This window comes from Dama dama, chromosome 5 (assembly GCF_033118175.1).
Source record: "Dama dama isolate Ldn47 chromosome 5, ASM3311817v1, whole genome shotgun sequence".
Taxonomy (NCBI): Eukaryota; Metazoa; Chordata; class Mammalia; order Artiodactyla; family Cervidae; genus Dama; species Dama dama.
This window is the reverse complement of record NC_083685.1, coordinates 7,847,026-7,874,392: the sequence shown is the minus strand read 5'-3', so window position 1 is coordinate 7,874,392 and position 27,367 is coordinate 7,847,026. Positions and strand designations below refer to the sequence as shown.

The 27,367-nt window shown below is 52.5% G+C and overlaps 1 protein-coding gene across 7 annotated transcripts in view; it reads left to right on the top strand.

Moving 5' to 3' along the window:
* The window catches only part of KIAA1671 (KIAA1671 ortholog), a 172,225-nt gene that overhangs the window by 134,594 nt on the left and 10,264 nt on the right, over nt 1-27,367 (top strand). For 4 of the 7 annotated variants that reach the window (XM_061141660.1, XM_061141664.1, XM_061141661.1 and 1 more), the window contains 3 exons: nt 20,657-20,775; nt 25,094-25,352; nt 26,810-26,984. In XM_061141660.1, coding sequence (XP_060997643.1) covers nt 20,657-20,775; nt 25,094-25,352; nt 26,810-26,984 — 553 coding nt within the window. The remainder of the gene's footprint in view (nt 1-20,656; nt 20,776-25,093; nt 25,353-26,809; nt 26,985-27,367) is intronic. The other 3 variants (XM_061141663.1, XM_061141666.1, XM_061141665.1) reach the window with 1 other exon arrangement.

The window sequence follows — 27,367 nt, the reverse complement described above, 5'->3', positions numbered from 1 at the left end:
GCGGGCTTCTCCCTGCAGTGGCCCCTCTTGCTGTGGAACACCGACTCCAGGGCACAGACTCAGTAGCTGTGGCCCAAGGGCTCAGCGTTTGTGGTGAGCGGGCTTGGTTGCTCCGAGGTTTTGGGGTTCTTCCCGACCCAGGGAGGGAACCCGAGTCCCCTGCATTGGCAGGCGGACTCTTTACCACTGAGCCACCAGGGAAACCCTCATTTTTCTCTTATTTTAAAGGGTAATGCTTTCCGTTTGCAGCACAAAATTGTTACTTTATTTTTTAAAATCTGGGCACAGGAGGACAGGGTTGTCAGCAGCCATCCACTCCCACGCCCAGAGTTGTCTGTTCTATGTTACCAGGCCCGTGGGGTCTGACTGTAAAGGTCAGAGGCTTTAGGAAAGCGTCATGGACCCATGGAATGGTCACTCTTTACCTTGTTTTCCTTCAGCCTGGGGGAACTTGGCAATAGCCAGTAACCGAGGTTAACAAGCAAGACAGCAGACAAGAACACTTGAGACTAATGTCTTCTGTTTCTTGGGAGGGCACCACTGTATGCCCGCCTCGTTTCCAGAGCTCATTCCTGGGTAATCAGTGGATTGGACTTTTGCTGGGGGGTCAGAACGGGCATAGCCTCTTTTCCTGTAAGTCTCTTCTTCTGTTTCTGCTCAATTACTGTTATTAGTCATTATGTCCTAATCAAGTGATTTCCTTTCAAAGCAAAAATTGCTCATCCCTCCCTGAGAGAGTTTGTCCTCCTGCCAGGACCCGCGTGTATTTGGGAGAGTTTCCAGCAAGTAAACAACTTAACGTGGGGGACAGAGACCCAGGGAGGTTAAGCCACTCATGCTTCAGGTCACACAGGCAAGAAGCAGCAGAGCCAGGCCAGCGTGCCTCAGAGGCTCCTGCTCTTAAGTGTGTCAAGTGAGCGGCTGTCCTGCAGTCATTGTTCAGTACGTAGTGGTTCATTTTTCTTGTCCTTGTCTCAAAAATTGTTTGCCTCCGTATCTGTCAGCATGGGTTAGGTTATGCTGCAGTGACAAACAGCCCCCAAAACTTCAGTGGCTTTAAACAGAAAAACAGCTTTCTTCCCTGAGTGCTCCACATGTCCACTGACATTGGTTGTGTTCATGTTTCCTGTCTTTGTCACTCCAAGGCCCCCGTTAGTGGAGCAACTTGCTAGGGACATAACCAACCACAGGGCTGAGGGAAAGAGAATGGGGCATCCATCACTGGCTCTTAAAAGTTCTGCCTGGAAATAGATGACATCACTTCTGCTCGCACGTCATTGGCTAGGGCTAAACCACATGACCACACCTGTGCTCTAGAAGGGAGTATAATTTTCCTATAGGGAGAAGCAGTAAATAGGTATGCCTCATAATACAGTCTGCCTGCCACAGTCTCTGCGTGATCTCTGTGGGTTCATTTGTAGAAATGAGTTTGCACAGGCTCTTTTTTTCCTTCCCTATTGCATGAGCCACCCTTTTGAATTAACTCCATCCTGGTTTCTTGGATTCACTAAGAAGCCCCAAGTTGAACATACCTCCATTGTCCAGTACAGCACCATTCCTGATTCTGGCATTTCCATGTATTTTTTCATTTGTTGGTTTATCCTAGAGGTGGACTGCCAACTTGCAGTGATGAAAAAAAGAAAGAAAAAAAAAAGCTTTACGTCATCTTTAATCTTTCATGGGAATTCAGAGTCTTTAAAGAAATGCAGGACTGTGTCTCTGCAACCCACGGAAGTATTGCCAAGCAGACCTTAAGGCCTGGGTTACCCCATGTGGGCGTCACTTATCACATGCCAGAATGTTATATGCCTGTGTCAGAGTGGGCTGTGGTTACCAGCTGCCTCAGGAGGTTTCCAGGGAGCTGAGGGAGGTGGCCTGTCCTTGGGGCTTTGGGAATCCCAATCCCTACCTGTTCTTCACTTTGAAAGAAAGGGGTGCCAGCTTCAGTACTTAAGCAGAGAGAAGCCCCAGCCAGTTGCACACCCCCCCCCCCAACAAGCTCCCAACTGAGCAGCAGTGGAGGAAGAATTAATATAGGATCTAGGCAGTCTGAAGGGGTCCCCTGAGCATCTGTGTTCATCTTTTCTCTGCTGGGAATTCTGGGGATGCTGCTTTGAAGATATTTATAAAAGGAACACTCATTGCCTGTGGTGCTCAGAGAGGCAATTACCTAGTAAGAAGTGGGGAGCCGAGGTGATGCGGCTTACCTGGGAAGGCCACGGGGAGACAGGGACCGGGCAGGCTGCAGCCACCAGCCTTGCTCCTGCGAGGAGGAACCTGTTCAGAGTTCAGCCGATCCAGGCTGCGCACCTCCCCTCAATTATTGTATTTAAAGAGATGGTCCATCGAAGTGGATTCCCATTTTCCAGCCTCTCGAAGCTGAGTTCCAGTGGTTCTGATTTAGACCCCGAGTTCATGGGTCTGCCTGGCAACTTCCAAGGTCTGGAGGTCAGTAGACATAAATTTGAACCCTGGCTCCACTGTGTCCTAGCTCTGTGACCTGGAGCAAGCCCCTTTCTCTTGCCAAGCCTCGCCCACTCTCCCACACGCACACACACATACCCAGCTTTAAATGGGGCTGTGGATAGTCCTTGCCCCTTAGGGGCTGAAGAAGGGGGAAATGCAATGGGGATGAGTCACTTGGTAACACCCCGTAAGCCAGGAAACACCACAAACATGGTGGGTATTTGTTCAAGATTAAGAATTTAACGAGCTGCAAATTTTTCCATCAAGTATTGCTGCGACCAGACCTTTAACATCTGTAGTACCCCGTTATTCCACACTCAAGTCCTGGGGCACGGGACTAGGGGACGGGATGTGCACCGTAGCAACGGCCTCTGGTTGCCTAGCAACGGGAAACCCATCCCAGTCAATATTCTAATTTGTCAGAACGTTTTTTTTCTTTCCCTCTACAATGGAACCTATATCCAGTTACGCGAGAAGGAGAAAAATCAGCAGTATGCACAAGCCTGTCCACAAGTTGTAGAATCCAGCCCCTTCCCGGGGACTTCTCAAGCCCAAAGCGGGACTTGGAGTCACAAACTGGTCCTTTCCCCTCAAGGAGCGCGTGAGCCCCGTGGGTTTACAGCTCCATCTCCTTGAACCCGCACCGCTGTCGTCTTGGACTGTGGGTCTGGCTTTCCAGTAGTTCTGGGGGCTGAGGCCAGGTGGATATCGTCCATGGCTCTCAGTCCACTTGCTGCTGCTGCTAAGTCACTTCAGTCGTGTCCGACTCTGTGCGACCCCATAGATGGCAGCCCACCAGGCTCCCCCATCCCTGGGATTCTCCAGGCAAGAACACTGGAGTGGGTTGCCATTGCCTTCTCCAATGCATGAAAGTGAAAAGTGTAAGTGAAGTTGCTCAGTCGTGTCTGACTCTTAGCGACCCCCATGGACTGCAGCCCACCAGGCTTCTCCATCCATGGGATTTTCTAGGCAAGAATACTGGAGTGGGTTGCCATTACCTTCTCCCAGTCCACCTGGGCTCCCTTTAAACCAGGCGGGTGAAACCCAGGGAGCTCCAGGGAGCCTTCCGGGCTTTGACTCCCGCCCGACGATCTAAGCCCCACTCACAGCGGGTCACCTTCATTCCAGGGACTTGCACTCTGAGGACACTCCTTTGCAGGGGCCATGTCCTCCCTGGTTACCTTTACAACAACACCTGGCCCAGGCCCTCCACCTGGCGCAGTTCAACAAATGACACTCCCCCGACACCTCCCCTCTCCCGCAAGCCACTGGACAAACTCCTAGAGCAGTCCTAAGATTTGGCAAAACAGAGTGCAGACTTTGAGCTGGGGCAGTTTTCAGAGTCACGTGGCCTCTGGTACAAGGAGACCCAGGCTCGCCAAACCTAAAACAAATATTTGTTTGGTCTTCAACAGCAACTGAATGAAATATGATGATTGTTCCCATTGTACAGATGGGGTAACTGAGGCCCAGTGAGACCCCCCGCCCCGGGCCCTACCACCAGGCAGGGGCAGAGCGGGTCTTGGAACCCAGGCCTGTCTGCACCAGGGATTCCCATCAGAACCTCCTTCTTTCCCTGGGGAGCCCCGTACAAGCCCCATCACTGTTCGTTAACCCATACCTTGCCAGGGCCCATGCGTGGCTAATGTTAGAACTTGGTGATGTTTCAGGGCAAGAAAGGAAAACGAATAGGAGGTGTGTCCCCCACTGGAGGCCTGTGGCCGTTTTGCTCTCATAGTGCTCGACTAACCTGCTTTTTTTAAACAAGTATTTTGGGCTTTGCTGGGTCTTCATTGCTGCACAGGCTTTTCTCTAGATGTGGTGATCAGGGCTACTCTCTAATGTGTGGTGGCTTCTCTTATTGCAGAGCGCAGGCTGTAGGGTGCATGGGCTTCAGTAGTTGCAGCTCCCGGGCCCTGGAGCTCAGGCTCAATAGATGTGGCCCATGGGCTTAGTTGCTCCGTGGCATGTGGGATCTTCCCGACCCAGGGATCAAACCTGTGTCTCCTGCATTGGCAGGCGGATTCTTTAGCACTGAGTCACCAGGGAAGCCCTAAGCTTCTTTCAGCTCCCCCTGGCCATGTGCACCTGGGAATCCCATCTCTTTGGGGACAGTGAGTGGGTCCCGGTAGTCCGCAGAGCCACCTGACGGCCGCGGGGCCCACCTGAGGCCTGGGTCCCCGGTGTGGGCTCCCTAATTATTGCTGGAAGCCATCCCTCGCCTGTCAGCATGCTATAAATAGGGAGCTGGGGGAAGATCTGAAAAAAAATGCCACTGGCTTTTTTTCCCCAGCGTGGGTGGGTTGAGTTAAAAAACCGTCAGGCCGCAGGCATCGCAGCACTGGAAAGCCCGAGGGGGTGGAGGGCGGCGGCTGAAACTCAGGCGAACTCGGCCGCGTCCCCTTGTTTTCATTCTCTCTGGCAGCACAGGCCGCAGAGCTGGATTCTGGGGTGGAGAGCCCTCCGGGGACCTCCCCTTGGATGGTGACAATGACCATGATGGCCACAGGGTGACCCTGCTGGCATGTTGCAGCAGGATGGGGAGAGGTGGGTCCTGGCTACCCCCCCTGACCTGTGCTTCCTCCAGGAGGGAGGCAGCAGAAACAGCGTCCGGCGTCTCTTTTGAATGTGACCTCCTCCTGTGGTGCCCAGCCGCTTCTGGGGTCTTGGATTCCTGCACCCTAAGTGAGGTCCCAGCCAGCTCCAGTCCACTGAGTGAAAAAACCCAGGCAAAAGAGCAGAGTCACTGTCCCAGTGGTGTACATGAGTGTGCACAGGTGGACATGCAAGTCTGTTTGTAAACTGTATATTAAAAAAAAAATAAAACAGTGACACCCTGGGAAGGTTATCTGTGCAGAAAGTGAACTTCACACTGGTCAGGAGGTGCTTCGATGGCAGGAGCATCTCAGTGGTATTCAGTAGAACCTAAGACTAGTGCTTCCCTGGTGGCTCAGACGGTAAAGAATCTGCCTGCAATGCAGGAGACTAAGTTTCGATCCCTGGGTTGGGAAGATCCCCTGGATAAGGGAAAGGCAACCCATTCCAGTATTCTTGCCTGGGAAATCCCATGAACTGAGGAGCCTGGCGGGGTACAGTCCATGGGGTCACAAAGAATCGGATGTGACTGAACAACTAGCACTCCCACTTTTCAAGACAAGTACAGTATAGATGATAATAAAGGATCTGGCAGTCATGGCCAGGTGTGGGCTCAGAGAGGTGGAGCGAGCTTCCCAAGGTCACGCAGCTGGCATGAGGCACTGCCAGGACGGGAACCCAGGTCTGTCTGACCTCAGACCCACCGCCCCCCCCCCCCCCCCCATGATGGTTGGACTCTCCCACATCACATGGCCTTTCCAAGATGAGTTGCTCAAACAAATCCTTTGCCTGCACTTCTTTTTTGGGGGGAGGGGGCAGAAAGAAAATCCCTCTGTCTTTCCCAGATTTCCCCCAGGCCTCAGCAACGGAGTCCTGAAATGTTATTTGTCATGAAAAACATTTGGGAACTATAGCAGTTCCCAGCATTTAATTATTTAAATGCTGTTAAAGAATTAAAGTGGAGGCAAGGGACTTCCCTGGTGGCCCAGGGTTAAGACTCTGTGCTCCCACTGCAGGGGACATGGGTTCGATCCCTGGTCAGGGAACTAAGACCCCACATGCTTCACAGCAAAGCCAAATAAAGGTTTTTCTTTTTTTTTTAATTTTTTAAATAAATAAAGTGGAGGTGAGGGAGGTAACCTAGGAGGCCGGGTTGACACCGGGCTGCCAGGATTTTACTCCAGTGCGTCTGTGGGCAGGTCATGTCCCTTTGAACCTGTTTCCCCATCTGGAAAATGGGATCCTGACCAAGGATAACACGCTCCCCCTGCCCAGTGGGAGCTGAGTACCAGAAGCCCCCCGTTTGGTTTTCACATCTGGAGATGACCCTTAGGAATGCCCCCAGCATGGGTCTCCACGTTGACAGTCGGTACCCGATCAGTGTTTAAAAGCAAATAGGGACCTCCCCAGCAGTCCAGTGGTTAAGACATCACCTTCCAGTGCAAGGGACGTGGGTTCGATCCCTGGTTAGGGAGTTACGATCCCACGTGCCTTGAGGCCAAAGAACCAAAATATAAACAACAGAAGCAATATTGTAACAAATGCAATGCAGACTTTAAAAATGGTCCACATAGAAAAAAATCTTTGAAAAAATAAAAGTAGAATAAAAGAGAACATTGTGTAGCGGCATCTGCTGGGGAAACCGAGGAGCTGAATGGGCAGGGCCTCATCTCAGCCCTGGCTGCCCGCCCCCCTCCTCTCACCTGGAGAGTCCAGACCAGCCCTGGCCCAGGAGTATCTTGGCTCTGCTGCCCCACGGGGGTGGAAGAAGCGGCTCACACTCTGCATGCTTAATTCATGTTTTTCTTTGGGAAGCTCAGTGTTTAAGAGTAGGCAGAGAGAATGCTAGGCTTAGAATGCAGTTTGGGGAGGTGGGAGAGGGAGAATGGGATGCTTCAAACCCAAATCTTTTAAAATATATGTATATGTGTGTATATATACACACACACACACACACACACACACACACACACATACGTGAGGGCTTCCTTCATAGTTCAGTTGATAAAGGATCTGCCTGCAATGCCGGAGCCCTGGTTAGATTCCTGGGTCGGGAAGATCCCCTGGAGAAGGGATAGGCTACCCACTCCAGTATTCTTGGGCTTCCCTTGTGGCTTAGCTGGTAAAGAATCCACCTGCCATGCGGGAGACCTGGGTTCGATCCCCGGGTTGGGAAGATCCCCGGGAGAAGGGAAAGGCTACCCACTCCAGTATTCTGGCCTAGAGAATTCTATGGACTATACAGTCCATGGGGTCGCAAAGAGTTGGACACAACTGAGCGACTCACTTTTATGCAAAATATATACAATCCATGTGAATATATGATATATATACACATGTATATATAAATACATTCATATTTTGCATATGTGTAATATATATGCAAAACGTATGCATAGACATATGTGCAAAATATATATGCATATATAATATATGCACATACGCATATAAATAGCTTCTCAGGTAGCTTTAGTGGTAAAGAACCTCACCTGTCAATGTAGGAGACTTAAAGAGACAGGAGTTCAATCCCCGCGTCTCGAAGATCCCCTGGAGGAGGAAATGGCAACACATTCCAGTATTCTTGCCTGGAAAATCCCATGGACAGAGAGGATCCTAGCAGGTTACAGCCCATGAAATGGCGAGAATTGGACATGACTGAGGCAACTTAGCACATAGCACTTGTATATAAATAATTCCTTTGCATATATTTGCATATGTATGCTATATACACATACCCATATATCCATGCAAAACTATATATGCAGTATATATACATAGTTTTGCAGATAGATCAGCCAGATGGAATTATACTGCAAGAACGCTTTTGTACCTAGTTTTCTTGCGTTTTTCTCTTCTATGACTGACCTCTCATGTCATGAACATGGACCTGCAGACTACGTATAGTCCATGTCTCGGGTTATGCCCACTTTATTTAGTCAGGCCCAGATTGATTTTGGGACACACAGGTTGTTTCCAGTCTTTTTGCCTTATAAATAATGCGACAGTGAACATCACCTACATAATCAGAGTAACCTTTCGAAGTGGGGTGACAGGGATGCCGGCAAAGAGCTCGTGCCGCGCAGGATTTGATTAAATCCCTCTGGTGTCAGCCGAACCTTGGCCTGAGCACACATGCGCCCACACGGGCAAGTCTCTTATTTTCTCTGAGCCTCCGGTTCTCCCCTGTGGTAAAGGTATGCAACCCTTACCCACCATTCTGAAATCCACAAAGTCCTCCCTTATTTGTGGCAAAACTACCCTCTCCTCTCCCATTGTGGTGACAGGAGGTTGTTAACAGTATGGTGTGACTGTTCATGCGCTTTGCTGCAGAAATAGTAATACGTTTGCTTATGGTTGCCTTTCAACAGTACTTAGCCAGTTGTGGGAGTATTTTTTTAAAGTTATCATCCCCCAAAGGGCCTTTTTCCCTCTCTGTTTTGTTTTTTTTTTTTCCTGGTTACACTGTGCGGCTTATGCAGTCTTATCTCCCTCCCAACCAGGGATCGAACCTGTACCCCCTACAGTGGAAGCCGGAGTCCTAACCACTGGACTGCCAGGGAATTCCCCTAAAGAACGCTTTCGTAACATTTTTTCTTACTTGCCTTTCCATGAAATTTTAATATCATGGATACTAGTGTATATCTGTACATGTGCATGAGTGCATGCTCAATTGCTCAATTGTGTCCAACTCTTTGTGACCCCATGGATTGTAGCCCTCCAGGCTCCTCTGTCCCTGGGATTCTCCAGGCACAAATACTGGAGTGGGTTGCCATTTCCTTCTCCAGGGGATCTTCCTGACGCAGGGGTTGAACCCACATCTCCTGCATTGGCAAGTGGATTTTTTACCACTGAGCCACCTGGGAAGCCCATCTATACATGTAGTATATACACATCTGTGCTTTATATGCCAAAATATAAGGTCCCCACCAAGAACCAGTTTCTCTGTAGAGAATGCATGGACCTTTACCACTAATTCTCAACCAGGGTGACTTTGCTCCCCAGGGACACTTGGCAATGTCTGGAATCAGTTTGGGTTGTCTCAGCTCTGGGGAGAGGGTTACAGTTAGCATCGGTGGGTACAGACCAGGAATGCTGCTGGCTTCCTCTAGGCACAGCGAAAGCCCCTCCCCCCACAATTGTGCCCAACTTGGTAGATTGGGAAACCCTCCTCTAGACCCCATTGGGGGTTCCTCCCAATATACAGTATGTCTGCTTGTTGCCTTGCTAAAAATCTGAGTTGTCCCGAGTTTGGAGTGCATCTGGCCCCTGGTTTAGGGGTTGGGATGCTAAAACCCACCTCCCAGATTGGTGAGAGGACTGTTTGGGGGCTGATGTGGTAAAGTATGTTTCTCGCCACCTGGCCGTGGTCCACGGGCACGGTGAGCCAAAGTGCCCGGATGCTCAGGGTCCCTTGCCTGGATGCCGTCTCCACCTTGAGCAGGTCCTGCTAGCTGGGTCCTGGCCCCAAGGGTGCTCAGGGCTTTATCCAGCATGCCCAAAAGCTTGCATCAGCACCAGGTCCTTCCAGATGGGCCTGTTATTTCGTTTATAGGCTTTGACCAAGGTGCACTGTCTGTCTGAACACGTCTCCGGGCTCGGCCAGCAGCCAGCGGTAAACTGGCCTGGAGCCGTGCGTGGGCCCGGCTCCTGTGTCCTGGAGCTCACGACAGGCTTCCAATCTCTCTCACCCACTTGTAACCCACTGAGTCAGGTGATGTGCTGACAGGACCCTGCGGCAGGCAGTTCTGCCCCGACCTGGGTGCCGCCGCTACGGGTTGGCCAAAGAGACACCATCCACCAAGCATTTTCCAGGGCCTCTGGCTTCTCGAGGGCTGAACTAGGAGGCAGGGGTGGATGGGGCTGAGCTGTGAGTTACAGCGGGCAGCACCCTGGACCCTGGTCAGGGTCTTTGAACAAAACCACAGACTGGGCCGGGCACCAGGAGGAAACGGAGCCCTTGCCTCTGTCCTGGGCGATGCAACGGCAGCCCAACTGGTTTTCCTCCTGCACCAGGGTGGGCGCTCATCAACAAGGGAGCTGCCAGGCCCAGCGATGGCAGAGAGCTCCCAGCTCAGCCCCTGCCTCGCCCCCCTCCGGGGGCGGGGTCCCAAGCCTCCCCTGCAGGGCTGCTCTGCAGGGTGGACGGCAGGCACAGGGGCTGTCCAGTCCCCCACGTAGCCCGCTCTTCGTAAAGGTGGCCTTCCGCTGCTCCCTTCCTCAGGCTGTCCCGGCACCTGCACTGTCTTCTCCCTTCTCCCACCTGTTCAGTCGGATCCGCTTTTCAAGGCCCGGGCCATGTCACATGCCCTCTGTCAGCCGCCCCTCCTGACCACCTGTGCCCGCTCTCTTTCCCCTCTATCTGGAGCCTCTCGGTACTTCGGGTACCTGGGACAGGAAATCATTTTCATTTCATTTATTTACTTATTCGGTTCTGGGCGCGCCGGGTCTTTGTTGCAGCTCGCAGGCTTCTCGTTGTCGTGGCTTCTCTTGTTGCGGAGCATGGGCTCTAGGGCACACGGCCTCCGGGGCGTGCGGGCTTCAGTAGTTGTGGCACACAGGCTCAGTTCCCCCATAGGATGTGGGATCTTCCTGGACCAGTGATCCAGCCCGTGTCCCGTGCATTGGCAGGCGGATTCTTAACCACTGGGCCACCAGAGATGTCCCCTGGGAAATTATTAATCATGGGGCCCAGGATGATCAAGGAACTTCCCTGATAGCTCGGCGGTAAAGACCCCGCCTGCGGTGCAGGAGCCGAAGGAGATGCGGGTTTGATCCCCGGGTCGGGAATCTTCCCTGGAGGAGGAAATGGCAGCCCACCCCAGCATTCTTGCCTGGAGAGTCCCATGCACAGAGGAGCCTGGCCGGCGCCAGTCCACGGGGCCGCACAGAGTCAGCGCACGGGTGACCAAGGGGGTGTTCTAAAGCGGGACTGTCTGCCCCTCATTCCTAGTAACCTTCCTGTCAGAGAGCTCTGACATCATTCCCCGTCAGCGCTGAGAATTCTGCCTCATTGTTCTTAACGGCAGGACAGGTGCCCTTGCAGGGATAAACCTTTCCACAGGTGCCCTTACGGAAAAGCACCTGGGCTGTGCTTGCTGTTGACCAAAATCGACGCTGCTGCCATGAGCATCCTGGGGTTTGTGAGTTGATACATGTGTGTATTTGTGTGAGTGCGTGTGTTTGTGTCTTTTATGTTATCTGTGTATTTTGTGTGTTTGTGTGTTTTCCATGTATCTGTGTGTGTTTGCGTTTGTGTGTGTGTATTTGTGTATTTTTTTTGTGTACAGTGGTAAAGAATCCGCCTGCCAATGCAGGAGCCACAGGAGACGCGGGTTCGATCCCTAGGCCGGGAATGGCAACCCACTCCACTATTCTTACCTGGAGAATCCCACAGACAGAGGAGCTTTGGTGGGCTACCGTCCATATGGTCACGACGAGTCGGACATGATGGCGCAACAGAGCATGTGTTTGTGTGTATGTTTGCATGTGTGTTTATTTGTGTTGTGTGCATCTGGGTGTGTATGTGTGTGTGCATGCACGTGTGTGTACCCGCTAGGTGAATCACCAAAAGCAGGGCTGGTGGAGCAATGTTGTGACCCCGCAGTGTGCCCACAGCCTCAGATGTGGTGGAGGTGGTGGCCGTGGCCTGTCAGGGAGAGATCCCGCAGGATTTGGGGTCCCGGGCCCGCAGAGAGACACACCAGCTCCCTGCTTCCTCCCTGGGTTCACACTGACACATCAAAAGTCTGCAATTCTGTCACCCGACAAGCTGAGCCCTCGCCTGAAATAAACATGGGAGAGATGTTTTGACATGTGATGTTTCAAAAAAAAAGAGTCAAATTTGCCTGAGAGACTGTTTTAAGAATCTTTCCAAGAGGAGCCGAGTCAGGGTGGGTGGGACAGATCCCCTGAAGAGGAGATGCTCGGAAACATGAATTCTATATTCACATGGAATTGTACATTTTTAACGTTTATTTTTAAAAGCTACCAACCGCAAGTGTTACAAAATACAAAAAGAAGTGGAATTTTAAAACTGTGTCTCCCTCTCTCCCCCACCCCCTGTCACTCCGTTCCCCGCCCAGAGACAAGTGTGATGACAGTTTTCCTGTGTCCTCTTCACATATTCTGTGCATTTTCAAATATTTACATATATATTCTTCCCCCCTCCACCTGTTGTTTCCAGCCTTGCCTTAAATTTGCTTGACAGTGTATCTTGGAAGTTATTCCATATCAGGACACATAGATCTTCCTCATTCTTTTCGACAGTTGAAAAGTATTCCACGCTATGGTTGGTTCTGTAATTTTAAAATATAAAGATACATTTGGAAAAAACCACATTTCTTTTTCTCTCGACTACTCTTTAACCTTAGAACTGTAGGCCTTTTATTAATAGAACTTGAGGCTTAAAAGGAATTTGAATTGGTCTGTGTAAAAGTATCTCAGGACTTCTAGAACGTACTAAGCTCTTTCCTCTCCCCCTGCAGGAAGGTTCCTGGTTATCTAGGGCGGATGGGGGTTGGTTGTCCTTCATTCCTGGGCCAATCTCTTTCATTTGCACCTTAAAAAAAATATCATTGTCACCAGACTGCTTTCAATGTTTGTCAGCACACTGAACGGGGTGACTTAGAAGAAAGATTTGTTTTTAAAAAGTAACAAAAATTAAAATTTAATAGCATATGTAAAAACAGTCCTGGGCTGTACCAAGAAACTTTGAATAGATCACAGTATTGTTCATAGCATGAGAAAGGGGGCCAGGGATCGTCTGTGGATTGTCCATTCACTGACTCATTCATTCATTCATTCTGGACCATTCATTCACAGACCACTGTCGGGGCTGTGTCTTGCCTTGATGCCAGGGTCTGAGGATGAACAGACCACATTGCCTGCCCTCAGGGAGCCCACAGTCAGACAAACAGTGAGCATAGGGGCCCTGTGGGGTCCCAGGAGAGACCCAGGCCTGCTCGAATGGAGGCTTCTGGGAGAAGCTGATGCCTACGCTGTGCTTCAGGGCCTCACTCTGAGCAGGCCTGGGGTGGGCCCTGGCCAGCGGCTGACCGACTGTACCAGGAGGGCTCCCAGCTGGATGTTTCCTGGGTGCAGTGACAGAGGGACTTAGCGGGGTGGGCATCACTGGCCATAGACTTGGAGCCACCTGGGTTTGAATTGGGCTCCTTCACCCACTCTTGAGACCCTGGGCAAGTGGCTTCGCCTCCCTGGGCCTCAGTCTTCCCATCTGGAAAGTGGGGCTGGTTCGTGGCACCTGCCTCTTAGGGTTGTTGGGAGGATGAGTCTGGGCACACAGGAGGGCAGTGTCAGCATCCTTTCCCACCGTCCCTGTCCACCTGTGAGATGGGCATGTTAAAGCATCGACTCAGGTTTAACTGGACGGCGCACATGAGGAATCTGACTTGGTGCCGGGTGCGCAGTGGGTGCTCCTTACGTGTGTTCCCAGTTATTACTTCTTCCATCGTCTCCTTACTCACCTCTGACACCCAGAGCACAGGGTGCCCATCGGGCTTCCGAAGTCTGGGAGACGCCCCCCCACCCCCAAGGGCAGCGGGAGCCCAGGCCCCCCGCCCCCCCAGCCCAGCTGTCCTTTCTGTTTATAGGCTCGGAGGTGGACGCGGTTGGGGGAGTCAGGAAGCGCCCCCACTCCCTGGAGGCCTGCAGGGCACTGTGTGCAATAACCCAGCACGCCTCCTGAGGACCCGCTGCCAGCGTGTGTTCCCGCACTTCAGGTGACAGGCTTGTCCCGTGGAGACCGCGTGTCTCTGCCAGACCGGTTGTTCTGCAGCCTGCCCGCCCGGCTCGGCCCTGGGGAGGGCGGGTGTGCTGGACGAGCCCGTGCCTGGTTCACTCCGGGACGCGGGAGAGCGGCTGACTCACGTCAGGGTCAGGGGAGATAGTGAGGGATCTGGTGAAGACAACCCCTTTGCTCTCAGCTGAATGATGGAGCAGTCAGGCCTCCTTAGGGCATTGTAGCACCTCGTTAGACTGTTAATCTGATGCTTTGGGGAACTAAACAGTGGATATTATTTATCGTTATCATCACCATCATCTCAACCGGAATCTCTCTGGTCCTTCTCACGTGCCTGGCATGTACAACTCTCACCAGACATTTTACAAGATTTTCCCAACACCCCCCACACCCATTTAACAGACGGGAAAATCGAGGTTTGAGGGATTTGCTCACAGCTACCAAAAGGCAGAGCTGAATTGCCCGCCACCTGCCAGTCTCAGAGCCCTCGCCGCCTCCCACTCGTCGGAGCCTCCCCGTCTGTCTCTGCCCATCTCCGCGTGTTTCCTGGTCCTGGGTGTGTTCTCTCCGTCTCTGACTTGCTCTCTCTCCATCTTGGCTATAACCCCCATCCAAGTCACCACAGCGTGCCACACCTGGCTATACCTGACTACACCTGGCCACACCTAGCCACACCTGGCCAGACTGCATAACTGTTCCCAGAGCCCATTGAGAGGTGTCAGAAACCGGTACTTCCCCGGGAAGCGCGCCCTCCAGCCGCTGGGGGATAAGGGGACACTGTGGGCTCCCAGAAGCCATCAGTTGTGCTGATGCCTCCTAGCTGGGACCCAAGTCCCCAGGGAGGGGACGCCACATGGGTTTTTGCTGCCAGCATCAGGAGTTCTGAGGGCTCTGTGCTACCCTGTTCCTGCCCATTTCCTTCTGATCTGACTGCCTTACCTGGCTCTCCCTTCTCTCCCTTTCCCTATTCCTCCTCCCCACCTTCTTCCTTCCCGTTCGGTGAGCACGTGCTGTGTGCCAGGTCCTATGACTGAGCACCGAGAAGCCAGTGACAAGATGCAGCTCTGCTGTTGGGGGTCGTGTGTATTGGGAGGAACAGGCACCCAAGGACCCGTCCAAGCGCTGAGAACCCCCAGCCAAGGCCAGGGCTCGGCGGGGCCAGGACAGGACCTAGACTCGGCCGGGGAAGCCGCCCCGGGGGGCTGCCACTCGCTGTGCGCTGTGAATGAGGAGGCCCTTGGCCTGGCGAACAGCTGGGCAGCAGGCCTGGGCTGTGACGGTGCCCAAGTGTGTGGGCAGCACAAAGGAGGGGTGAGGGGGTGGACACCCGGGCCCCGCAGGCCACAGTGGGGCAGACGGGGTTTTAAGATGAGAGTCTGGGCGGCTTCCCTGCTGGTCCAGTGGTTAAGACTCTGCGCTTCCAGTGCAGAGGGTACGGGTGCGATCCTTGGTCAGGGGACTAAGATCCCACATGCCTCATGGTGAGACAAAACAAACAAAAAAAGATAAGAGCCTGGAGTGGGGGGGTCCAGGTAGATGGGAGGCCCCCTGGGGGACTCGGCCCAACCTCAGCCTGCCGCCCCCTTCCTTCTCCCCTGGGCCTGAGGCCCCACCTGGGTGCCGCTAGGACTGCCCTGTGGTCACCAGGCACAGGCCAGGGGCTCAGGACACCTGGATTCGAGGCCTGGCCTGGCATCCTTTCCTCTCCCTGGCCCTCAGTTTTCCCATCTGTGACATGATCACTGAAGGCCCTATGGAGCTCTCCATGTCGAGCCAGAGCTGGGAGAATGCAGCAGTTTTGGGGGAGCACTTTAGGGCCTGAGTGTCAGGCAAACCCGAATCCCAGCTCCACCCACCTTCTGTGTGACCTTGGGTGTGTCAGGGCCCCTCTCTGGGCCTCAGTCTCCTCCCCTGAAAAATGGGCCCATGACAGTGCCCGCAAGTCCTAAGTCTTCCTGTTCAGAGTGAAAAGCCAGGATATTCAGCAGTGCTCACTGTGGTGTCAGCCCCCGATGTTGTTACTGTTACCGCTCAGCCGTTGTGCAAGTCTGATCCGGGCACAAGGCAGGGAGATGCCACCAGGCCCCGGGGGCACTGGGACAGAGCCAGTGTCACCCTCGACAGCCTGGGCCCCGTGACCCCGGGGCACCCTGCACGGCTGACAGTGTCCAGTTGCAGAGGGGGAGGGGGGCGCGCGTCTTGAATTGCTCAGAATTGCCCCGTCAGCCGCGGGCCACCCGGCGCCGCCCTGACTCAGGCTCCCTTCCTAGACGGATGTGTCAGACACCCCAGAATACTTGCAGGGGTCATATTTTCTCTTACCGTCACCCCCTCCCTAACGACATGGCCTTTTCTACTTAAGGAGCTCACACCTGTTCCGTGCAAAAAAAAGTTATTTTCAGAAGCATATTCTTCCAGCAAATATTTATTCAACAAGTACTCCAGGCCTGGTGTGGTTCTAAGCTCTGGGTGCAATAGTGGGTGAAAGAGAACCCGTTTTCATGCAGCTGACAGTCTACAGGGTGTCAGGGAGGAGCCAGCCACCCGTGGGCCAAACAGCCAGCCACCTGTATATTATTTATTTGGCTGTGCCGGGTCTTAGTTGCGGCGTGTGGGATCTAGTTCCCGGACCAGAGATGGGCACCTGGCCCCCTGCGTTGGGATCTTGCAGTGTTAGCCACTAGACCACCGGAGAAGTCCCCAGCCCCCTGTTTTGTAAATAAAGTTTTACTGGAACACAGACATCATCTGTGCTGCTGGTAACGACAGCAAAGCTGAAGCTGAGACAGAGACCCCATGGCCCACAGAGCCCAAAATATTTATTATCTGGCCCTTGATAGGAAGAGCTTGCTGGGCTCTGGTAGAGATGAACAAATGAAGAGCCCTCTTCTGATTTGTTCTTAATTAGGGAAGTGTACCATATGATAGAGTTGGAGGACTGGTTTAATTGATTTTATTTAATTTTATCATCTGCTGATATTGGGATCCAAAATCACAAGTGTGGCTCCTAAATAAAATCATCATCAATAATAGAGAGACAGGGACTTCCCTGGTGATTAAGACTCCATGCTTCCACTGTGGCCGGGTGGGGCGCGGGTTCGATCCCTGAATGGAGAACTAAGATCCCACATGCTGCACCGTGGTGTGGTGAGAAAAAAAAGCCCGTTTCCTCACTACAGGCGGTGTCACTGGCAACAGTTTTCTGTGAAAACTTCCAGAGATCCCCTTTGCCTATTCTCACATGCATTTATATATTTGTCTTCACAAAGCTGGTATCACAACACATGTGCTGTTTTGTTACCTACATGTAATAAAGGGATCTGACTTTGGGGAAAAAAAATACGAATGTTTGCTAGGATAAGACAGACAGCTTTCTGTGATAGTCAGTAGTCTTTCTGAGCATCCTTTTCCTTGGCTGTGTTTATTCCGCCACATGGATATTTCATTCTGTGTATTTCACTGATGAACTCCTCAGGTGGGTAGGTGCCCAATATGCTACTGGAGAGGAGTGGACAAATAACTCCAGAAAGAATGAAGAGATCACTGGAAAAGACCCTGATGCTGGGAAAGATTGAAGGTGGGAGGAGAAGGGAACGACAGAGGATGAGATGGTTGGATGGCATCACCAACTCGATGGACAAGAGTCTGAGCAAGCTCTGGGAGTTGGTGATGGACAGGGAAGCCTGGTGTGCTGCAGTCCATGGGGTCGCAGAGAGTCGGACACGACTGAGCGACTGAGCTGAACTGATATTTCACTGATCCCTGTCTTGTTGGATGTTTAGGGCGATTCCAGTATTTGCAATATTTTGCAATCTTCCCGCTCTCGTGGGGAAGCATCCATGTTCACAGATCTTGGCGAGCGTGTCTGATAATTCTCTTGAGATAAATTTCTGGAACTAAGCTGGCTGAGTCAAGGGTGTACACGTTTTAAATTTCAGGACATGTGTTACCGCTTGTTTAAACACAGCCCTCAAAGGCGTCTGTTAGGCTGGTCTCCCCAGCCTGGGTGTTAGAAAACTGTCCATCCTCTGTCCTGGGCTGAGGCAGTCGTGTTTATCTGTAAGACAAGGGCCCAGAATGTCCACCCACCACTAGCCTGGGGGCTTGATGACCTAGTCTGAGCAAGTGGTTTTTATTAATTAGTTTATTATAACTATTATTATTTTGCCGTGCCACACCACATGTAGGATTTCAGTTCCCTGATTAGGGATCAAACCCGCACCCCCTGCAGTGGAAGGTGTGGAATCTTCACCACTGGACCACCAGGGGAGTCCCCAAGCAGGGGGGTTTTAAATCCACCAAGTTCTCGTTTTAAATCTCGCCAAGTTTGCCTTCTTAGAGCATTTTAACATGCATTTCCTCACCTGAACCTCTTGAAGTATCCTGGAAAAGGTTAGGGGTGGGGTGTGTGTGGAAGAAGCCCAAACCTGGGTTCCAGACTCACTTCGAGCAACCCGTCCGTGCCTCTGACTTTATCATCTGAAAAAGTTTGTCATCTGAAAAGGCCAACCAAATGGACTCAGAGGGGTCCTTGGAGATGTAAAATGTTAAGATGCGATGACCTCATGTGGCAAATGGCAGCTAAAATTTGGATTGTGGCTGTTTGCTATCCATCAGGGGTCCATGCCAAAATGGGGGGAGCGGTGCTAATTTGGACACGTGTATTCCTCAGACAACTCTTCTCTTTAGCCATCGTGTATTTTCAGATCGCCTTGTAGATACGTACTCCCCTGCAGGCAGTGGGGGGTTTTTATGGCAGCCTGTGAGGCAAAGCTGGTTTGGAAAAACACTCTGCCTTAAAGCTAATTTTAAAAACCTGACTTTCAGCAAGTTCTAGAGAGTTTTGGACCCTTTCTGTGGTCTTGTTGAGGCCTCGTGGCCCTGAGAGTGAAGATCAAGCCTTGCTGACGTGAAGGACCGCCAGGGTCTGCCGCAATGAGACATGGATAATGCGCACACGGTGAGCAGCAGGCTAACGGAAGGGAGTGCTGACAAACAGCCTGCTTACTTAAGTCTCATCGACAAGATGAATTCCCTTGGATGATCCTAACCCCTGGAGTACTCTAGATTTGGGGGTTCGGTGTTAAGACGTCGTGAACGAGATGGCATTCAACCAAATACTTAACATCTGCTTTGTCCAGACACTAGGCCCAGAGAGGTTAAGTAACTTGCCCAAGGTCACACAGCCACCATGCCATGGAGCCTGGCTTCAAATCCAGGCATCCTGGCTCTGGAAACAGTACTTGTCCCCGGGAGAATGAAAGGAAACAGGTCAGTCCCCATGAATATACTGTGGGACGTTCTGCAGCAGTGCTCTTCACTGGAAACTCTGCTGTGACGGACGTGTACTCTGTCCCTGCTGCGCAATCTGGTAGCCACATGTGGCTGCGGAGCCCTTGAAATGTAGTTAGAGCCGCTGAAGAACCGGATTCTTTGTATTTTTCAAATTTTAATTAATGTAAATAGCCACGTGTGGCTATTGTGTTGGACAACAAAGGTGTAGAGACCTGAAGTCTAGGGAATGGGAGCTGGGGGGATCCTGAGCCAGCCTTGGGAGAGGGGGAGTTCAGGGAAGACTTCCTGGAGGAAGAGCCAATGAAGCTGAAGCTGCAGTCTGAATGAGGGCCAAGAGGTGCTCCAGCAGGTCCCGAGGTGAGGGAGGGCTGGGGCAGCCAGTAAGAGCGGGGGGGAAGCTCTGGGGGTGGGAGAGGGACAGGGGACGGTGGAGAAAGAGCCCCACCAGTGAAGGTCCCACAAGCCATCCTTCCAGTGTTTGGACTTGACTCTGGGGAGCTATTGAAGGGTTTTGAGCAAGGACCCTGCAGGCTTCGAGTTCACCTTTAGAAATTGTTACGGGAAAAGAATGTCTGGGAGGGGACCAGAGGTGAAGGAGGCAGGGGAGCCCCAGAGCTGGCCAGGGTTGGACAGAATGTTCCCGAGGGAGACTTTGAAGGGCTTGGAGGTTGACCCGACATGGGTGTGAGAGTGGCGGGGGAGTTGGGGATGCTGCCTTCCAGAATCCCGAGTCTGGCTTTAGCAGTGCAGGGAGCAGACCTCCCTCCCTGCCTTCAGGGACTTCACATCCCTGAGCATGAATCTTAAACCTCTGCAGGAAAGCCCACAAATGGGGATGCACGGAAGCCAATGTGTTTTTTGCTGAGCACCATATGACTCCTCCACCCCCACCCCGCAGCCCAGAGCCTTCCAAAGGAGGTCAGGAAGCGTTCCCCTGCCTCCTGCCCTGATTCCACCCTCAGCAGCCTTGGAGTCTTGCCGTTCTGATTGCCAGGGGCCCTTCCTCCCTTACTCAGCACTCAGAGATCCCCATCTTTTGGGGTTTTGTTTGTTTGTTTAGCTGCCCTGGGTCTTAGTTACAGCATGCAGGGTCTTTAGTTGTGGGAACACTTGGTTGTGGTATTCAGGATCTAGTTCCCTGACCAAGGATCAAACCGAGGCCCCCTGCACCAGGAGCGTGGCATCTTAGCCCTAACCAGACTGATAAGTCCTGGGAGCACTGGAGATGGACAGAAGTGTGGCCAGGGCCAGGGTGGTACCCACACGGGACCCGGGAGAGTGACCCCTTCACCCCAGTTTGCCTGGCTTCGGCTCCAGCAGTCCTGCCTCCTATGATGCCTTGGGCAGACCCGGACGTCGGTCACTGTAGTTCTCAGCGCAGACATTTGGACCCGTCTCTGAGAGCAGAGTAGGGAGCCAGGTGGGTTTCAGCAGGGGGCGATGCATCATGATTTATCAGCTGGATGGGCTGATAAATAGGCTTATCAACTGGACCAGGTTCTGAGCATTTGCCTGATAGAACCCTCTGGCTTGTCTTTGCAGGATCAGCTGAAGCAGTGTTTCTCCAGGCGGACCCCCGAGGCCAAGGACACCGACACCCTCGTGCAGGAAGCCGACAGTCAGTATGGGACGTGGCCAGACCAGCGCCAGAGCGGGGAGAGGTAAGCGGTGTGGGGCAGGACCTCTGGGGGACTCAGGGCCCTCATCTGCCTCCTGATTTCTCCGTTACTAAGTAGAACCTGTTGTGTCTGTAACAGGTTGTTGCGTAATAAGAGCAACCCATTCTTTTTATAAAACAGAAGTTTAGAAAGTACAAAAAAAAAAAGACTTTAAAATGATATATGAAATATCCAGAATAGGCAGATCCATAGAGACAGAGGAGACTTTGGTTGCCAGGGTTGGGGTGGTGGGGCGGGGAGGGACTGCCAGATGGGGACCAGATTTCCTCCTGGGCGGATGAAGACGTTCTTAAACCAGAGTGGTGATGGTCACACAGCATTAAGAAGGAAAGTGAAAGTTGCTCAGTCGTGTCCAACGCTTTGCAACCCCATGGACTATACAGTCCGTGGAATTCTCCAGGCCAGAATACTGGGGTGGGTAGCCTTTCCTTTCTCCAGGGGATCTTCCCAACCCAGGGATCAAACCCAGGTCTCCCGCACTGCAGGCAGATTCTTTACCAGCTGAGCTGCAAGGGAAGCCCACAGCATTATGAATGCATTAAATGCCCCTACTGGCAAATGTCATTACATGTTTCACCACAACACAAAAAAAATTGCAAAGAAAATGAAAACCAACTTTAATGTCAGGACACAGGTATCACTGTCATTAGTGGTTTTGGTTGTCTATCTAGGCTTTTTCTATGTAGATATATAGTGTGTTTATAAACAGAGAAGCATATTATACACACCGCTTCATAAGCTATGTCAGCATTTAGGATCATCACTATTAGTGACGTGGAGGGCCCCTCAGGTGTCAGCCTGGCTGGGAGGGAATGTTGTTACGACTGTGCAGAAGCCTGAAGGTTACCACGCATCACCTGGATTCAGGAGGCAGGCAGGCCTGAATTCCAGCTCCATTCTGGCTGGCTGTGGGGTCCTGGATCATTTAGTTTTTTTTGCCAGATTTTACGAACTCCTCTTCTGTAGAAAGGGTGCATGCGTGCGTGCGTGCTTAGTCGCTCAGTGGTGTCCGACTCTTGTGTGACCCCACGGAACTGTAGCCAGCCAGGCTCCTCTGTCCATGGGATTCTCTAGGACGGGAGTGGGTTGCCTTGGCCTCTTCCAGGGGATCTACCCCTATCTGGGGATCGAACCTGCATCTCCTGCATTGCAGGTGAATTCTTTACCCACTGAGCCACCTGGGAAGGCCCTGTAGAAAGGGAATGATGCTCACAAAACAGCTGAGGTGTATTAAGCGGATGGGCCCAGCCCTGTTGTAAGCTCTGAAGCATAACATTTAATTCTAGTCCCATCTTGCAGAGACGAAGACTGAGACATGGGGTGGACAGGAGGGTAACTTGTGTTCACAGTTGGCGTCTTTCCCGGCACTTAGTCGTAGGAGTTTGATACGTTGCACTTGTTCATCGTACCTTTTCTTTGTTTTAAAAATGCAGTTTTTCTCCTCTTGCCCTTGGGCGGGATCACACACACAGTAGCAGCTTTGTGGATACCAAGGGTGGGCTTGCCATGTTCTCGGCTCACCTTTCCCACCTGAGGGGTGCAGGATCGCACGGTGTTCTAAAGCCAGGAAGATCTGGGTCAGCCCCAGTGTGGCCGCTTTCCGGCTGTGTCACTGTGTCTCGGTGGTGGGTGTCATCTGTGGGTGTCGTGCCCAGGGATATGGCATGTCCATGGCTGAGTTGGACTCAGACCCAGGTCTCCCAGCTCCTTCCCCTGCCCCCTACCCCAGCCAGGAGCGGGCACACCCCTCCGCTGACTTACATCCCATAGCTGTCATCTGTACCCAAGTTGGGGGGAGGTGAGTGAAATTAGAAATGGGTGGGCTTCCCTGGTAGCTCAGCTGGTAAACACAGGAGATCCTGGTTGGATTCCTGCGTCAGGAAGTTCTTCTGGAGAAGGGACAGGCTACCCACTCCAGTATTCACGGGGTTCCCTGGTGGCTCGGAGAGTAAAGAATCTTCCTGCAGTGCAGGAGACCTGGGTTCGACCCCTGAATTGAGAAGATCCCCTGGAGGAAGGCATGGCAACCCACTCCAGTATTCTTGCCTGGAGAATCCCCAAGGACAGAGGAGCCTGGCCGGCTGTAGTCCATGTGGTCACAGAGAGTCAGACAGGACGGAGCGACTAAGCACACAGGAAAAGAAAAAGGGAAGCACAGGTTTCTAATAGTACCCATGAAGGGCGTTTCGTTTTCTTGTCTAAGCTGTGATATATGGTTAGTTAATGAGCTTACTTCAATTTCACTAGAATGTTCCTGCAGGAGCAGGGGACTGCGAGTCTGGAAGCCTGGGTCCTGGTTTCGCTGTCACTGTCTGACCCTGGGAGTACCCTCTCCCCGGGCCTGTATCCTCCCAGCTCTTACAGGGAGAGAGGGAAACCCGGCCACTGGCATCTCCCCCTGCCCCCGTCCCCGCCCCGTGTCCTGGTATCTGCCGCCCCCTCCCGTCTCTCGGAGGTACTGCAGCTCCTCCTCCCAGAAAGGGCCCAGGCGCGGCTTTACTCCCAGGCCTGAGCAGCAGCGCCGCCTGCTGCCCCTCGGTGGTATTTCCCTCATTTTTGGTGGATCTGCCCCAACCCCACCCCACGCCCCACCGTCCTGCTTATTCCAAGTAACAAAATCCTCTCGGAGCTGACAAAAAGCAGGCTGTGGTCCCTGAGTGAGGCACCGGAACACCTGGCTTGACAGCTCTGCCCAAGGGTGAAGTTCGGGGGTCTTTTGGGGCAGACCCTCCGATCAGGGACGTGTTGTCAGCTGTGCCGGTCCCCCCTTCCTTAGGATAAGGCTTTCCTCTGCTCTTGACTTTGGGGTCTTTTTAAGAGAGGAGCAGGGAGCCTATTTAATTGTAATGTCTTGGTTTATTTATAAATTTTCTATCTTTTGTGGTTCCAATTATCCGAGTGGTACTCGGAATACATTATCATGGGCAGAAATTCCAGGAGGAGAGAGAGGGTCATGGACCTGGATTCTGGACCTGCCCCTTTGGGCAAGCCTCTTCACATCTTTCTGCCTCAGTTTCGTCATCTTTCGCAAAGTTAATATTTAATTTCGTGAGGTTACTCCTATCTTGTAGGATTGTGGGGAGGATGAAAGGATACAGCTTCTCAGCACAGGGCCTGGCACATGGTAGGCACTCAGTAAATCTTTGTGGAGTGAGTGAATGAATGAATGAATGGATGAAGCAATGCAGATCTTCCCCACCTCCCGCTCCTCCACGGGTGACGGCCAGTGACGGTTTGATCGCCATCAGCCCTGCCCGGCAGAAACGCAGCACAAGTTGCACACCCAAGACATACATGCAGCTGCAATGTTCTAGTAGCCATGTCAAGACAGTAGAAAGAAAACAGTCGAAATTAATTTTTTTAAGATTTTTTTTTTCCCTTTTTTTTTAAAGTCTTTCTTTTTCCTTTTTTTTAAAGGCCATTTTTTAAAGTCTTGATTGAATTTGTCACAGTATCACTTCTGTGTTGTTGTTGTTGGTTTTTTTGGCCATGCAGCATGCAGGATCTTAGCTCCCCGACCAAGGGTCGAACCCTCACCCCTTGCACTGGAAGGGGAAGTCTTAACCACTGGACTGCCAGGGAAAATCCTGGCGAAATTAATTTTAACAGTATATTCTACTGAACCTAATACATAGTGTGTGTGCTAAATCGCTTCAGTCGTGTCTGATTCTGTGCAGCCTTATAGACCACAGCCTGCCAGGCTCCTCTGTCCATGGGATTCTCTGGACAAGAATACTGGAGTGGGTTGCTGTGCCCTTCTCCAAGGGATCTTTCCCACCCAGGGATCAAACCCACGTCTCTCATGTCTCCTGCGTTGGCAGGCAGGTTAGTGCCACCTGGGAAGCCCCACCGAACCCAATAGACTCTTTACAAATACTGTCCTTGTAACATGTAATCACTGTAAAGTTATTACTGTGGTATTTTACTTTCTTTTTCACTCCAAGTGTTAGGAATCGGCATGTACTCTGTACTCTTGGCCCAGTTCAGCCCTCACTCGCTCCATCACAAGGGCCCAGAGGCCACAGGTGACCCACGGTTCCCCCACTGGGTAGCACAGAGTTAGAGGGCCTTGAATGGGGGAGTGGCTCCTCCCCTTCCGCACCTGTCCAGGTGTTCTAGAGGCACCGTGGACAGCACCTGGCTGGGCCCAGGATGGTTCTTGTCACTGGGATGTCTGTCTCTTATTTCCTGGCATACAAAGCATGCCCCACATCCTGCCTTCTGCAGATTCCCTTCCTTGACACCCAGGTCTCAGAAGCAACCTGCCTGACCACGCCTCCCTCCCTCCCTCCCATTCTAGTAGTTTGGCCCCTGAGTCCCCGTCCCCGGATAGCAGTGCCACCTCGGCTTGGAAGCAGCCCCCCAGCAGCCGCCTGTCCTCGCTGTCCTCCCAAACGGAGGTCACCTCAGCCGGGGACCAGCACGACTGTTCCAGGGACCAGCGGAGCACCAGCGTGGACCGATCCAGCACGGACCTGGAGTCTACTGACGGAATGGAGGGGCCGCCCCTGCCGGACGCCTGCCCCGCAAAGAAGGTGGACGACTTCTCCTTTATCGATGTGAGTCGGTAGTTGGGAGCAGTGCTGGAAACAGTCCTGTCTCTTCTCTCTCTTTTTTTTTTTTTTTTTTTACAACTCAGGATGTTCTGCACCAGTCTGAGGCTTCAAGGGGGGCCCCAGGGAAATGGAACCAAGTCCCCCTCAAGCCAGCCCCTGCATCGCTGTGGCTCCCTCCCACTTCCTCTGAGTCTCAGAAACTGACTGTTTGGTGACCACTAGAGCTGCATGCTCTCCTCTTAGGGAAGGCAGATCCTTTATGATTTCCGTCTCTCTCTAGCTACCGCCACCCCCGACCAGACACCATCGTGGCCGGTTTGGGAAACAGCTCTGCAGACATCAACACCCTCTTGCCGCCCCCACCGGGGTGTCTGTCACTTACCAGTTCTGGGAAATGAGTCACTGAAATTAGCTCATCATTGCTAACTTAAAAGGCCCTGGGTGACAGAATTTCTCCAAAGTGGACCTGAGAGAAAGAATCCAACATTTCGCACCAGGACCCGAGCCGGCGGGGCACAGAGACGCCTCGTGTAGGAACAGCTCTCGGCCATGAGCCTGGCTCAGATGCTGCTGGAGCCAGGGCTGTCCATGCCTGGACTCCCTGAAGTCTTGCAGCCCCTCTAGGAAGGGGATACTAGTATCATTCCATTTTTACAAATAGGGACATTAGGGACACCTCAGCTCAGAGAGGGTAAGTCCCCTGCTTGAGGTGACAATTCCAGCTAGGAATTGAAGTGACCGGGATATGATCCCCAGGCTCCCATCTCTTCACCGTGGTCTCCTGGGGGATCACTGAGCCACAGCTGCCCCACCTCCTCCTTGCTGGGCTCAGCCGGGGGGGTCTGCCCCTGCCCGGCCCTTCCAGCAGGAAAGGTGGTGATCTTGGAAACCATCACTGACCCTCCCCCGGCCTCTGCTCAGAGCATGCTCCTTGAAAACAAATGCCTGGTACTGAGTAGGCTGCTCCACCAGCTCCCCCCGCCTCCTGAATTACTGTGGGTAGAGGAAGGAGCACCTTGAGAATCTCAGCTCGTGGACCCTGTGTGGAGTAAAATCAATGTAAGGATTTAGTTAAGGCGGTATGTTCAATTGTTTATTCAACAAACAAACAAACAAACGTGTATTGAGCTCCCGTTAATGTACTGCTGCAGCTCACCTGCTCAGATGGTGTCACCAGGAGGGGGGCGGTGTTTGCATTATGTGCCCACAATGTGCCAGGCACTGCGTGGGGCACTCCGGGTTCATTTGATTCTTAGAATCAGCCTACGTGGTATCCTTCGCAGGGAATGTAGGCTCGAGGCCTTAGGTTCCTAGGAGAAGGCGGAAATGCTGATCCGCGTGCCCCCTTCGATGGCATCTTGTGCATATCAGCGCAGCCACGCACCCTCCCAGGGGCGGTGCCCTCCCTTTATGTCTCCGGAGCTTCATCTTCTCCCTCTTCTTCCCCGCCGCTCCGACAGCAAACCTCAGTGCTCGACTCAAGTGCCCTCAAGACCCGGGTGCAGCTCGGCAAGAGCAGCCGGCGCCGCGCTCCCACGGCCCGCTCGCTCCGGCGCAGCCGCACCGGCGAGCCAGACGGCAGGTCCGCCTGGGAGGAGGAGCCCGACAGCGCGTGGATGTTCCGGGACTCCACGGGTACGCCCCGTCTCCTCCTCCGCGGGCGCGCACTGGCTCGCAGGAACGAGTTAGGGTAAACTCTGGGAATAGCTTTCTGGCTTTGAAGGCTGCAGGACATCAGAACGCAGTAACGTAAGAAACTGTGATTTCTCATTACACCGAGCTTGCTAGAAGCTAAGTAGGAAAATTTTTTTTGCCGATTCTCTATTAATTGGGGCTCCATAGGTTGCAAGGGACTGAGACACAACTTTATTAGGCTTTCACTGTTTCCGCTTTTATCATTATCCGAGTCACCCTTACCCTCTCTGCCGGTTTCTTGGCTGGCCTTTTCGTCTAGATTCTCGAGTTGAAAGACCAGTTCATTTATTACCAGTCTTTTGGGGTTTCTGATCCGTCCTTCA